Source organism: Hetaerina americana, unplaced genomic scaffold (assembly GCF_022747635.1).
Source record: "Hetaerina americana unplaced genomic scaffold, ioHetAmer1.1.p SCAF_21, whole genome shotgun sequence".
Classification (NCBI taxonomy): domain Eukaryota; kingdom Metazoa; phylum Arthropoda; class Insecta; order Odonata; family Calopterygidae; genus Hetaerina; species Hetaerina americana.
The window spans coordinates 3864580-3879639 of NW_027286775.1; the positions used below are offsets into that span (position 1 = coordinate 3864580).

A 15060-nucleotide genomic window follows, 5' to 3' on the forward strand; every position below is an offset into this window, starting at 1 on the left:
TAGTTAAAAACTCTTGCGATAAGACGAAAAGCGTCACCGAAATGCTCATGGATTTGGGGTGGGAATCTTTGGCTAAGAGACGATTCAATGCAAGATTGAAATTATTAAATAAATTCAGATCCGCATGTAACAGCACCGAGGTCTCGTAAATCACTCGCACTCCTACATACATTGGTCGCTTGGATCATGCATATAAAATTCGGGAAATAGATGCCAGAACTAGCCGACCCAAGGACTCCTTCTTCCCACGGACAATACGGGATAGCAACTGCAGTGTTTTAGATAGCAAAAATCCCACTTGGATGGGTTTTCCTCCACCTAGGACTCTTGGGTGTTTGTAGTCGTCCCCATTGTTTTCCCTGTAAATAGTCCGATGTAAAGGCGAAATAGGACTGTTAGGAAGGCTGTTTTCGGACTAAGGTTAAATAAATTAATAAGGAGGAGCGCAGCCTACCTTACTCAACCTTGGGTTTCGCAAATCCAGAGCGTTGATGCGACGTTTGGCTCTTTCACTTACTTTATTCTCGTTCTGGGGCAGAAAATACCTCAATAGATGCTGCATTTTTTCTCTTCTGTATATCCTTCGATACAGTTCTTCAGATGAAATTGGCACATTGACTATGATGATGTACTCAAAACGAGAAGGTGATCAATTCCACAGGACTATTCTTATCTTACCGTAAATAAAATATATCCGTCAACGTGTTGACTTCATTAGACGCAGGTTCAACTTCAGGAGTGCCAAAGGAACGAGTTATTGTTACACTACTCTTGTTGTTACGAATTAATAGATAACCTCCTACGTTTACAGTAACTTACGTTATTTACAGCCAACGGAGAGATTAAACCAACAAAAAATAGTGTTAAAGGCGGATGGCAGGATAATCTCTAGCAATTAGACCAGACGTGGGAGTAATCAAAGGAATGAGAGCTCAAATTAAATCAAAAAGACAATATAGAGGGCTTAAAGTTTGGAATATTAGGAAAGGGGAACAAGACTTAAATTGCAAAGTATATGGGATCGAGTTCAACATTCCCAAATAGGCCCAACTCCTGGTTGTTAAAAGTTACGCGTTTTTTTCGAAACTTACATTATTAGAATAATTGTGACATCCTTAAAAAATCAGTAGTTTTTAGGTTTTACAACAACGTCATTAAAAACTTAAAGAATTGTTTTGATTTACTTTTGCTAGGACATCAGTTATTTTTCACAGGAAATTTGGAATCCGCGGCAAGCATTTGGCATCCTTGGGAGAAAACATATAGTACATGAAAAACAAAAGAGGTTCAAGAAAAATCCCCCAGGTTTATTGATAATTACTGCGAGAAGAGCAAAAGCGTGACGGTTATTTTGGAGGAATTACTTCCGAAGACCTTTGACTTACGAAGAATAAAAGGGTGCAACTAAGATTTTTTAAAAACATCCTTCATTACTGAAGAAATTCCTCTCGGGTCTTCCACCGGGTGGGACGACTTGGGCATCGTCTTCAGGGTAAGCTTGTGTTACTTGTAGCATCAAGGGAATACATATGACTCCCGATGAAGATTACATTTTCAAATTCGAAATTTGGAACGGGGAAAGAGAGGCACCATGGAGGACGGAGGGTAAACACAATAGGATGGCCCTCCGCATGTTGAATGAAAGTTCATTCGCTCCCAATCTAAATTCTGAGGTTCATACCCCTGACGTCCTCAACAGGTGAACTCTAACCCCACCGAGGGCACCAATGATGGAAACTAAGCGTTGCACCAAATATTTTGGATACATTTATCAAAGTACACATGATAGACAACATGATATTTAGTTCCATCTCCTCGGCACACTTGTTCGCTCTCGCTGGTGGTCTAGAGGCTCGAACACGGCGCGTTGCACCTTATTTCAGTCCAATTCAATTGAAAACTTAAGCGATGGTACAAGAGTGTGTTTTCAGCCCCATCTACCATGTACATAGACACGCCGGGACGAAACTTCGGTCCGTTAGATTAAATACGTCAGCTCTTCTTGCCCACGTGTTACGGGGTGTCGACGGAAACTTCTGGTCTTTATCAACGTTTGTTCACTGGGCATTCTATTCCATTGGGATCCATTTATTTCGAGCTTACGGACGCCCACCTTCATCGACGAGATTAAACGCCCGCAACTCCACCGCTATTGAGGTCTGAACCAAAGCCGTCCGCTCTACATCGTGGCAACTGGTACAAGTTCCGCCACTTTGCCGGTTTTTCACAAGATGTGGTTTTCACGGAGTGATCTTCGTTGTGCACATGTGGTCAGTAATGTCAGCAGGATCGTTCAAATGAGGACGAAGGTATGGGGAAGTTGATGGATCTCAAATGTCAATAGTTAGCCCGGTAGGCCCTCCGGCTGAGGCAGGTGGTGGAGGGAGAGGAAAGCCCTTGCGGAAGTGCCTCCAGGGGTGATTCGATTGCGCCGTCGCTTAACGCGAGGGCCTCACCCGACCACAGATTGTCGGCTGCTACCCAAGCGGGGAGGTGCGGGGGTGGGAGGGGTAGGGCCTCGGGGTGGGAAGCGACAAAGTCGATGATCGTCCTTTGAAACTACTCCCAGCCCACGTGAAACCACGGCGCCACCTTCTTACGCAATAGCAGCTGCTGTCACTGGATCGACATCTTATTTCAAATCCACGGAAATTTTCTTTTCTGGTCCGCATATGATGTCCAAAAGGATCCTCCCGCCCTCTTTCCTCACCAGCCCCATTGAATCTTCCGTCCCCTTTTTCAACCCCATTCTACCTCCACCACTGCAATCCCGTAATTACTCCCATTTTCATATTTTATTCAAGAGTTATGTGGTAAATGTCCAGGAAATCCAAATGATGTTCATTGCCTTTAATAACGGAATAGGAAATCCGCGGGCCAATTGGATTAAAACTCTTTTATACTATACAAAATTCAAACCATAGAATGAAATACCATTTTACACATTCCTGCTCAAAACCAAATAAAAACCAGTCGTCCTAATTAAATGATTTTTTGATATTCCACAAACTGTTTTACAGTGCAACGCGTTTCACCACTTGCGGCCTAATCAGGTACTGTAAAGTCTGTGGAAAATAACAAATTCATTTAATATGAACATCATACCATTCCACGGAGTGAAGCCTAAAAGCGTAAGGTATATAAAAATCAGTTGTACAGAATGCTTTTAAGTGATTAAATATGATTATATTTTAGGACAATTTTCCATTAATGACATACGCTACAGAAAAGCTCAATGGAATTGGTTTTGTAATAAGAGAATACATTTGGTTTCGTCTCGATTCTGAAAATAGAAACACCGCCTTTGAGCAGTTGGTTGCGCACGATGGATCAATTTCAAGATGCAGTGCGTAACTGCGAAAAAAGTAAATCCAGCCGATGAATGAGCATTGGTCGATTAGTGGTCGTAATCAGAAGAGCTTAGGAGATCATACTTCCGTGAGATGATCTCAAACACTTCAAAGTTATACTCAAGTGACATGACTTGACGAATGACTGACAAAATGCAATATGTCGCTATTTCCCGAAGGAAAGCGAAGTAGCCCTTTTTTCTTAAGATGAGCGTAGGTGGAGCCGAGAGCGATCGGAAGAACAACACTCATTTCGTCGCTGACAGGGTAAATAAAAGTTTGCATGGAATTCAATCAGATAAAATAGTCCTAAGGTAAACTAGTTTGCTATTTGCTTTCCCAGATGGCAACTACACGAGAGTATGTCAGTCAAATGTGTCACTTAATTATGAACCGGAAATTGGTCTCTCGTAATAGTCCGGAGTAGCAATACAATGAGAGTGAAGAGTTTTCTAAAGACATGAAAGGAGCAGCGCCGTAACGAGACCAAATAAACCAATGCGCGTGTTGCACCCTCGTCCGTGCCCTCAACTGTGGTGGGGTTCGATGATGCGGACAAAGGCGAGGTTCATGACCTTTTGGCCGAATAAATGAAAAAATAATAACGGAAGAAGAAAATAAAATTGTACATGGAGTTTGATATGCAAAGTGAATGAAGGTCAGGAGGGAAAAATGAAAAGATTTGATGAAGGGGGAAGCTAAAGGAAAAAAATGATAAAGGCATTGAATTGGAAGGGATTGTATTCTAAGATCGGAATAAATTAGGATTACAGAACCAGTCATGACGATGAGATGCACAATACTCAGAAGACGACCCAAGAAATAAATCATATTGACGAGATCCTCAAGCAGGGATTCAAAGTTCAAGTAAAGGAGTGGAAAAAGTATCAAAGTTCAGATTTTGACAGTGATCCTAAAGGAATGCTAATGAAATGATATCTTGAATTCATGAAGCAAATGAAAAGAAAGAAATAAGGCGGAAACAACAGGCACAGAGTAAGCTGGTACCATGATGAATTCGCAAAAGACATTGACAAGGAATTTGGGAAAAGTAAGAGAAGATTCTAGAAAGATGGCATTAGACGAAGCCTGAAGTTTATTCAATAAACGTTAAAGCAGCAATACAAACCGTGAGGCACCATCAAAACGAACGCAGGGTAATTGTAAAATACATTGAATATGAGATACAAATTCTTATTAAGGAAGGGGAACAAGGAAAGGGTGTTTGGAGAATATTGGAGATGGAAAAAATAGTAACTAGTGGAAGGAGAAGACGACATAAATGAGGATGGGAAAGGAGGCATAAGCATATGTATCGAATTCGAAGCTGTAGTAAATAACCTCGTGACATAAATGGCACCAGAAATCGAGACACATTCAAAACTGAAAATTTCAAAGAAAAATTTCTGACGACACTTGGTATGAATACTGATTTGGTTTACAAATACATGGAATGGGTTTAAGGAAAACATATTCGACCCTTCGTCAAATCAGACTGAAAAATACAAACAGTTCAGTGCGGTAAGTGGGGAAAGTATTTATAAATGATTTATTTCAAGAATAATTCGCCACTAAATGGCCAATGAAACGGAAAATAATATCGCTATTGTTTAGGCGAGACACAGGAGGACAAAAAATTCGGATTGAAAAGCAAGAGGAAAAAAGAAAGAATTTCGATCCCGGATCCAATACACGGATAAGAATAAGGAAAGAATCACCGATACTGGAATCCCATTTACTGATCTTGAGAAAGCGTTAATCAATATTGAATACAATGCCAAAAGAATCCAAATTAACTACACCAGAATGTATATATATATATACATTCTGGTGTAGTTAATATATACACAATAAATGCGACGAAAGCAGGAAATAAACCAAGATAAAGAACAAAGTAAGTAGAAGAGTTTCCATGTCAAACAGAGTGACTAGAGATGAGAGAAGCGGGATGATATAATAAAGCGAACAGAAATTGCGAAGGGTGCTGCTTCCTGTCAGACGCATCCACTACTGACGGCAAATGGTGCTGCTACCATCAACATTAGTTGGTAGGTCATTGCTTAAAAATATCTATGAAGTCTACCGAGGCATGAATTTGAGACTTCCATAATAGTTTCTGCAGAAAAAAGAACATCGAAGGAAATAAAAATGTCGAAATATAGAGGAATTATGGACATGAAATGAATAGTCGATCAAATTAGTGAACCAAATAGAGCCATAAAAAGGCACACTACTAAAAAAATGGTTTGAAATAATAAGCTTGTAGAAGGCAATTGTAGTGAAAATAAAACAATCAAGGTCTAGGTATTCGTGATGCATAACCCCCTTTGTATCGAATAAAAAACAGTCAGCACCACCTTGACATTCCAGGGAACTTGTCGAGATATTTTGGGACAAAGGGATGTTTCGCCAATCCATTGCACTTTTGTTTTGATATCCTTTAACTCATAAGCCATCACCAATGGATGACCTTGGACCAAAATCCACGCTCCAAGAATTTGGCGGCGAATCGATGCATCCCTAAGTTTTCAGTCAGGATTTCAAAGCACGTGCCAATCGAGATACCACACCCTTTTGCAAGTTTCATAACAGCCAAACGTCGATTTGCACGAACTAGATCGTTGACTTTCTCGATGTGGGGGTCATCAGTCGACGTTGATCGTATTCCGGAACGCTCGTCGCCTTCCACCGATTACCGCCTCTATTTGAACCAAGTAAACCACTCATACCACGACGCAATATGTTTTATTGCCTACCCAACATATAACTTGGTAATCAACCCAAAAACTTCAGTGAAGGATTTTTTTAAAGTTTCACGCGGAATTTCACAGAACATCGCTGCTCCGTTTTCCTCCTGCCGACTTTTCGCCGTATTCCACGGACACCTCTTCACATAAACAGCCATAAAAATCATCAAACAAGGTACTAGCAAAGTGGTTAAAGGCTCAAATTATTTGTGGTCAAAGAGGCTCAGGTTGTTTGTGAATTTTCTGCGGACACAACGCATCCAAACAGATTAAAAAAATGAGAGAAGGCGAACTATTCAAAATGTTCTGGATCCTTTGGAACATAACTCGTACAGAGGACTTGAAGTAAAACGTTCGTATTTCCCACATCTTGTTAAATCGTGCTGCGCGTAAAATTACCTCTTCCACGTCCTCTGCTAATATACTAACACTGAAACGTGTTCTACGAATAATATTAGTAGTATTTAGGGGAGGCGACCGACAGCTGAGGTTATTTGCGCCATCGGGGATGGACAGGAAAGGATGAAGGGTGGAGAGAAACCCGGCGTCGGCATTAGCCTACTCTTTACGAAAGGCACCAAGGGGTCCGCAGCTTAAGGTCCCATCCGACGGACGGCGTACTCACTCCAAGTGCCCTCCACCAAGCACCTCAAGTAGGGATCGAGATACCTCTGAAAAATATTCAACACTGCCGGGATTTAAACCCGGGCCCTCTGGGTGGGAAGCCAGTACGATAGCCACCGCAAAATCTCGATCCCCTCTACGAATAATATAACCGCAGGAATTTACAAATTCATCATCCAACTTGGTCGTTAATTTCCACTAATCAGAGATTGCCAGCAGTATTTGAACACACACGAAGTGAAGAAAACATCACGAAAAGTTATTTTGTTGCTGAAGAAAATTATTCTTAATATTCATGGCTAATGGTCATGCAAGGAAATAAATGGACGCTTACCTTACTGCTGGAACCTCCAGGATGTCCCACTCGACGGAAGTATAGAACTCCGAAAGATCCACGCCGATCTCCACCACATTTGACCCTTTAACTTCGTCTATGTGTCTGAGGTCAACCTGAAAAAGTGTAATGCAGCTATAAGTAATACACGCCATCGACATATTAAAAACTACAACATTATATTAAAAGTTTACGTAACTAGCAAAAGCACGGAAATGAAATGTTAGTAGATATCTGTAGCAGTCAAATTATAATTGGTAAGCCAACGGTTAAGATAGGCAGGCGTTGGATGGGCACAATCTAGCAAAAAGTAAAGGGGAAATTCCCTTTCATTTCTCAACTAAACACAGCCCGAAATCCAAACCTACACTAGACGCCATTTTATTCCGTCCAACATCCCTATCCCCTATTCCTTCCCCTTCTTCCTTTGCCTAGCATTTTCCCCTCTTTCACAGTCTTCAACATCTCACTGCCGATCAATATTCTTTTCATTCATCTTGCCTAACCCCTTATGATTTCTTCCAACAATCCCCTCTCCTTTCCCACCATACTTAGCACTTCCTCATTTGTTTTCCTTGCTGCCCACTTCACCTTCTCCATCCTTCTGCACACCCACATTTCAAAAGCATCCTATCTCCCTGCTTCAGTGACCAAGTTTCCGCCCCGTACATAATTAAGCTCCATATCAAAGTTTTCACGAGCCTTTTCTCACTAAAAACTGATTTTATGAATTTCTCAGTGCCTTCCGTTCTTATCTCTAGTTCTTTCCATGCCCATTTAATATTTTTCCTCCACTTACACGGGTGCGTTGAACGACCCTCCTTAATGATAATGGGCACTCCTTATCTCGTCTTATTCCTCTTCTTATCGCTATCAATCCTCCAGAAAATCCCTCACTCACACCTTAGATAGATACATCAAAGTCTTTATTCGGGTGTAATTGAGACCATGAGGTCTCTAGCAGTCTGAGACATGTACAGGCCGCGGATTAGGCCTCATATCCCTCCAATCTATTCCTATTTTCTACAATATATTCATAATTTTTTCCCGTATTCATCCAATAAAATAACCTTTTGAAATTTACCTTAAAGGCAAATACATCCTGATTTTATTCCATGTTCCCCTCTATTAGTGACCTCATCACTGCAAAAGTGTTACAGAGCTATGACCTTCTTTGCCTATTGCACCTTATTCACCCTTCCTCTGCAAAATTATCCATTTCCTCGCGCTGCTTCTTCCACCGCGCTTCATTCGCTCTACTATATTTGTTCTGCATCATCATGTGGATATAAGTGAAGCCTTATCGCTGCGGCCATTGGCCTCTATCTCTCTCTATTGCCGTACTCTCCTGTCCGTTGTACGCTGTTACTTCATCGTACTTCTTATATCATCTCTTCCTTTTTTTCCTATTATTTTCCCCTCCATTATATTTTAGAAGAATTTGTTATGTCTAAGAGCATATCCAACAAATTTAATTTTCCTTTTCTCCATCTCTTTTATTAAATCCCTTTCCTCATTGACTTCTCTCATGACTTCTGCCTACATGTTGCTTTTATTGTCCCTCCATATCGTTCTTGCTTTTCTTCTCCAAATCCGCATTTCCATTGTTTCCAACCGAGCCTTTTCCCTCATTCAAAATGTCAAAGTTTCGCATCTACATAATAATTTACTCCAAATAAACGTTTTAGCATAAGATATTCTAATTGCTAATGTCATGTGTTCGTTTCCTAATAGATTCTTTGTATTTTCGATATTCCTTCTTCGCCATAGCCATCCTTCTTTTCACTGCAGATGTGCATCTGTTGTCTTCTGTAATTATTACATTCCCGAGGTAGCAGAACTCTTCTACTTCGCGTATCCTTGATTTCCCTTTCATTAAATTTTCAGGGGGTTCTGTCCTCTTTCTGAAGACTATAATACCTTTGGGTTTTTTCAGATTTAACTTCAGTTTCCATTTTTTCAAAGCTGTGGAAAGGTTTTGAGTATTCCATTCATATCTTTGGCTGATTTGGCAGGGTCACAATATCATTTGCAAACCTAATGCAGTGCATCTTTCTTCAATTTATCTTTATACCATTTGTCTTCTCCTTCATTGTCTCTATATCCTCTTCAACATTTAGATGTAAATTAAATGGATATGGCACGAGTGGAGATCCTTCTCTTACTCCTTGTCTAATCTTTGCTTCTTTGTCACATCCATTTACTTCTCTAAAAGTTCTATTGTTTCAGGCTTCACTTCGTGGAAGTATTTAATATCCATACCAAAAGGAAAGACTCGTACTTTTCCACAGATTTTATTATACGGTACAACGCGTTTCACCGACTTACGGCATCATCAGGTACAAATTTGCTAAACAGACAGAGCAAGAATATATACCCTCAGGACAGAGTGGGGGCGGGGAGGGTTGGAAGGACCTGAGAGGGGTGGGGGCTCTCAGTTGCGTTGATGGGTTGTTTTGACCATTACCAGGCTAGTTTCTCGGAGAGGAGTGGGGAGGAGTATGGGAACAATTGCTCATTACAAAGGGTCGTGTTGGGGTTTGCCAAGTGCCTTCTTATCTCTAATTGCTCGAGAGCGTCCATTTTAAATCCTTTTGGGAGTGTGTATAATATCTCAGGGACAAAGTCACTGCTGTGGTTGATTTCTAGTAAATGCTTGTCGAAGAGAGAGTTGTTATTCTGATTTTTGTGACACCTTGCGTGTTTCTTGACTCGTAACTTAATATTCCTACCAGTCTGACCGACATAAACGCTGTTGCAATCCTCTCGCTGTTTCAATTTCTAAATGCCTGGTTTGAGAAGGCTATCCTGGGTGTCTTTTCCATTAGCTAGAAGTTTGGAGAGGGTTACGGGTGGGTAGAATGCTGCTTTGAGTGAGTTGGGTAGGCAGTTGAAAATCTTGTATGAAACATCTCCCAGAAATGGGATCGAGCACCACTTAAAATCCTTAGATACTGCGGGCTGTGATACGAAAATTCTTTTTATGGCCATTGCTTTTTGTTTTTTTCCGTAGTAATGTGTCAACTAGTTTAGGGTTGTAACCATTGTTGGTAGCTATATTAGTGATATTCACGACTTCAATGTTGAAGTTTTTGGAGGAAAGGGGGATGTGTAGGAGGCGGTGGATCATGGAGTGGGGGGCTGCGTGTTTGTGAGAAAAGTGGTATCCGGAATCATCAATTTTTCCAGTGGACATTTATTCTTTCATAACTTCTCCTCTAGTTTTCCTAAGCTTTAGATTGCTCTTTGCCACATCTAATTCATTATCACTGTCAACATCCAGACCTGGGTAACTGTGGCTGGATTTTATTTGATTCCTGAACCGTTGTTAAATGATGATGCAATAAATTTGATAATTTTTAATTTTTCTTGGTGCTTCCCAAGTGTACCTTCTTCTCAACGGTACTTCAATGAATATATTAATGATGACCATTTTCAGCAGCCGTTCCCTTCAATCCTTGATGTTTCCTAGGCCAAAGCTCCTTTTGGTTGTCATGTCATTGAGAGATACCACAACAGCATCAATATCTCCCATTATAATTATATTATCTTTGCATGTTGTCATTCTAATCAAGTCATCAATATCCTCGTATATTCTTACGATCTCATCATCTTCTCAACTTGATGTTGGGAAGTATGCTTGTATGCATGATCACCAAGTCAGTAGGCATGCTTTTAATTTTAACCATCATTAGTTTATCATTTACCGTATACAGGGTCGCACCCAAATGTGGTAGGACTGCTTTTCTCTGGCGCGAACGGAGCGCTGGAGGGGGGTCTGCCTGGCAGGGTAAGGTGGAGGGGGCTCTTAGCAACAAACCAATGCCAACCTCAGTCGCCTGCGGGCTGTCGTTGAGTGAGTACACCGTTTTTAGTGAAGCAAGTTTTTTGTCCGCGTCGAAAAACAAAATGAATCTGAATTTAGAGCAACGTTATTCCGTGAAGTTTTGTGCGAAACTCGGGAAGACGGCAACTGAGACCCTCGATATGATCAAGCAGGCTTATGGGGACACTGCCTCAAGCCGTTCCACAGTATTTGAGTGGCACAAGTTGTTTAAAGAGGGTAGGGAGCTCGTTGAACACGACCATCGCTCCGGACGGCCGTCGACGGCAAGAACCGACACGAATGTGGACAGAGTGAGGACACTGTTGAACACAGACCGACGCTTAACCAGTGAAGAAATTGCAGACCAGTTGGGTCTGTCTGCATCCAACGTCCAACGCATTATTTCAAAGGATTTGGCCATGCGCAAGGTGTGCGCCACGCGCCGTGCCATGGCGCGCTCGTCGTCAGACAGCTCCTGGCCACATACGGCGTTGCCACGTTGCCGCACCCGCCCTATTCTCCCGATCTGGCACCACCGGACTTCTTCTTCTTCCCCCTGATGAAAAGACAGCTCAAGGGACGACGTTTTGACTCGATAAAGGCCGTTCAAGAGGCTTCGACGAGGGTCATCAACGGCATCCCCAAAGAAAATTTCCAGCGGGCGTACGGGGAATGGGAGCAACGTTATACTAAGTGTGTAGCAGCTCAAGGAGCATACTTTGAAGATTATTAAGTCGATGTAAGTATATCGTCAATAAAATTCTTGTAAAAAAATCAGTCCTACCACTTTTGGGTGCGATCCTGTATAAGCTAGATATTTGTTTTTCCCACTTGGAATTTAAAATGAGTGCTCCCTCATTCTTTCCCCTCTTCTCAACTCCGCTGCATAATACTTTGAAAGCATCGCTACTGCATTCTCCATTTCCTCTCCACCTGGTTTCACTAATCTCCAGTATATCCATAGCATTGTCTCGCAATGCTTTCTTTATTTATTCTAATTTACCTGCCTTTAGTAATGCTCTCACATTCCAGAATCCTGTTATCGTACATTCCTTACACTTTCTGTTCGAGAGATTTCGCTGGAAGACGACCTGAGGAGCCCTGTTCCTTCACCTGCCGGATCTCTAAATGTACTCAATATTCTGCTAAATATTTTCCCCCAATTGGAATGTAGAATTAGTGCTATCCCTCTTTTTCCACTCTTCTCACCTCACTATATATTACTTTGAAAGCATCTCTACGAAATTATCCATTCCTATTCACCTGGTTTCTCACATCCCCAATTTATCTATAGCTTCTTTCAATAGCTATCAATAGGTTCTTTAACTCTTTCTACTTGCTTATACCTAATTATGTGCTTACATCCTTCCATTTCCTTCTTTCATCAGTAATTTTAATCTTGTACTCTGTAATTCAGAGTTTATTTATCACATTCCTACTAAAAGTTCCTATAGTTTCTTTTACAACTTTCGATGCCCCTTTTTTCATATATATTCCCATTCCACTTCGACAGTACTGAGGTCTGCTGTATCTGAGCAACAGTCATATAATGGTGCGGGTGTCCATCCAGTGACGGTGGCGACCGAGACTGGTGACCTTTGGACCGCTGACTAATGCCAGGGTCACCTACCCTGTCATTACGCACCATATGATGATGCAAGTGGAGTGATTGGTGGCCCATGACAGTGGCGACCAAGGTTGGTGACCGATCTGGACCCTTGACCCATGCCTGAGGCACCTACTCCTTTATCGTGCTCCTTGATTACGGATGACTGAAGCTACACGGTTGGAGGAGAGGCAGTCGGGGACTCGCAACCGAGCGAAACAGTTGCCCTGGGCCACTCTGGTGGAAGCACAATTTGTGTGGTGCAAGTTTGTATAAAGTGGTGAGGCGATAATCCTGTGAATATGGAAGGGGCCACAGATTCAAAGGATAGCCGTAATTACTGTGGAATTGCAGAGGCGATGATAATAATTAGTGATCATTTCAGTGGAAATAACAGTAGGCTACGCGACTTTATAGAAAACGTCGACGTATTTTTTGATATGGCTGACTCTGCAGTGCAGGATAGGTTTCTGAAATTCGTGAAGGCAAGAATTACAGGTGAGGCACGATCCAAGATTTCAGTAAATGATAATACTCATGGAGGAAAATTACACCATGAGGCGTACATTGGACTTCTACGCATGTACTATGTTCAGTTCCAAGCAAGGGGCTAAGGAGAGCATTTCTAGCTGGGCGAGCCGAATTGATTCCATGCAATCTGATCTCCGTGAGGCCGCTAGGGGAGTGTCAGAACCTGAGGAGATTAGGGGGGCCGTAAACCTAGTTGACCATTTGGCCAAGTCATGTTTTATCCAAAGATTAGCAAACGAACGACTTCGAGGTGTGAAAACTGTGGTAAGTTGGGCCACGTCCCGTCACAATGATTCCTAAAAGGATTTAAGTCAGACCACGTCAAGGGTGGAAGGAATAAAACACCCTGAAAAGGTTGGTCATAGAACCCGTGTGTGACCTCCTAATCACTTAGAAGACAAAAGGTTTAGCAGGGCAGCCGAAGAGAGTAAATATTTCCAGTGTGGAAAATTCGAACATTTCGCTAGGAATTGTATCAGAAAAGTAGCGGAATGGTTTCGCATCATTCGAAACCACTAGCGAGAGGAGTCAATTACTAAATAGACAGAAAAAGGAGTTTTAAACCGTCGGCCGTCAAGAAAGTAAATAAGGGGAAGTCTATTGGGAATGGCAGCGGAGATTAAATTATTTTGGAGTGCCGTGAAAGTAAGAATGGTGAAGTTTGTTTATTGTTAGACACGGGGGCTGACGTAGGTTTAATAAGAGGGAATCATTTAAGAAAACGCACTAACTATTTCCCTGAGGAGAAAATATTTCTAAGAGGAATAACGGATGGTCTAATATACACCGAAGGAAGAGTGGATTTAACGTTAAGGTCCCAAGGGAAGGAATCAACCTTGAATCTTCACATAATAGGCGACTCGCAATTGATGGAATCCTGGGGTAGTGAAAATTCCAACCTTGTCCATAGTGGAAGGACAACTAGCCAGAGAGAAATGACAGAAAGAAAAAGGATTACTAGCCAGAGATAAATTGCATTACCAGGCTGAGGCTTTGACCGTTGGCATCTCAGGGGAATGCGTTGGCAACATAATTAACACCACCGGAGCGGAAGTACACTGTGAAATACGCCCGAAAATGTTGGATAAGAGAGAGGAAGAGCCGCAGGCTGGAAATATACAGGAGAGACGACGCGTCACACGCGGAAAATTGCTCAAGGGGCAGTTGCGCGCAGGCCCTCTCAGCGAATCAGAAGCCGAAGATTTCCCAGAATTGTGTGAAACGTCGACGTGTTTCTTTTTGCCTGGGGATAAGCTTTCGTGCACTCCTGCCATTTCACGTGAAATTCCAACTCCCAAAAGATGAGATGGAAACGCCATAAACACTCGTCCATACCGTACCCCGAGGCCCGCAAGGAGGAGGCACAGGAACAGACCCAAGAGATGCCGGAAGACAAAATAATAGCACCGGGCAGAAGTGCTTGGAACTCTCCCATCATGGGAAGGAAGGAACACGCATCCGGGAAACGAAAATGGAGAATCGTAGTTGACTATCGCAAGTTGAACGGAGTCACTGTGGGCGATGCGTTTCTATTACCAAATATGACGGACATACTCTACCAACTTGGTAAGACGAGATACTTCAGTAAATTAGATTTGGCCATTGGTTACCACCAGATACTCATGAAGGAGAAAGATAGATGCAAGACGGCTTTCTGTACTGGAAACGCCTATTTTGAATTTTTGAATACCGTTTTGCCTTAAGTGAACGACATTCCAGCGTTTAATGAACATCGTTCTGACAGGACTACAAGGACTGCGATATTGTGTTTACCTTGATGATATAGTTCCGACAGCATTCGAGTCACGTCGGGGGAACCTCAGGGAAGTGTGATCGGGCCGTTGCTTCTTTTGATTTTTGTTAAAGACTTGAACCGCGAAGTGAAAAGTAAAATTAGGATGTTCGCGGATGACACGGTGATCTATTGGGAGATATCTGGGGATGAGGATCGTTTTATTCTAGCGCAAGATTTAGATTGCATTAGTAAATGGTGTTCTAACTGGGGATTGACTCTAAATTATAATAAATGTTCAGTGGTAAAT

At 42.0% G+C, this 15060-nt stretch overlaps 1 protein-coding gene across 1 annotated transcript in view; it reads right to left on the reverse strand.

The window, feature by feature from the left end:
- LOC139688617 (acetylcholine receptor subunit alpha-like) overlaps positions 1-15060 on the reverse strand; it is a 500693-nt gene that overhangs the window by 74861 nt on the left and 410772 nt on the right. Inside the window, exon 6 of the mRNA XM_071586164.1 lies at positions 7056-7171. Coding sequence (XP_071442265.1) covers positions 7056-7171 — 116 coding nt within the window. The remainder of the gene's footprint in view (positions 1-7055; positions 7172-15060) is intronic.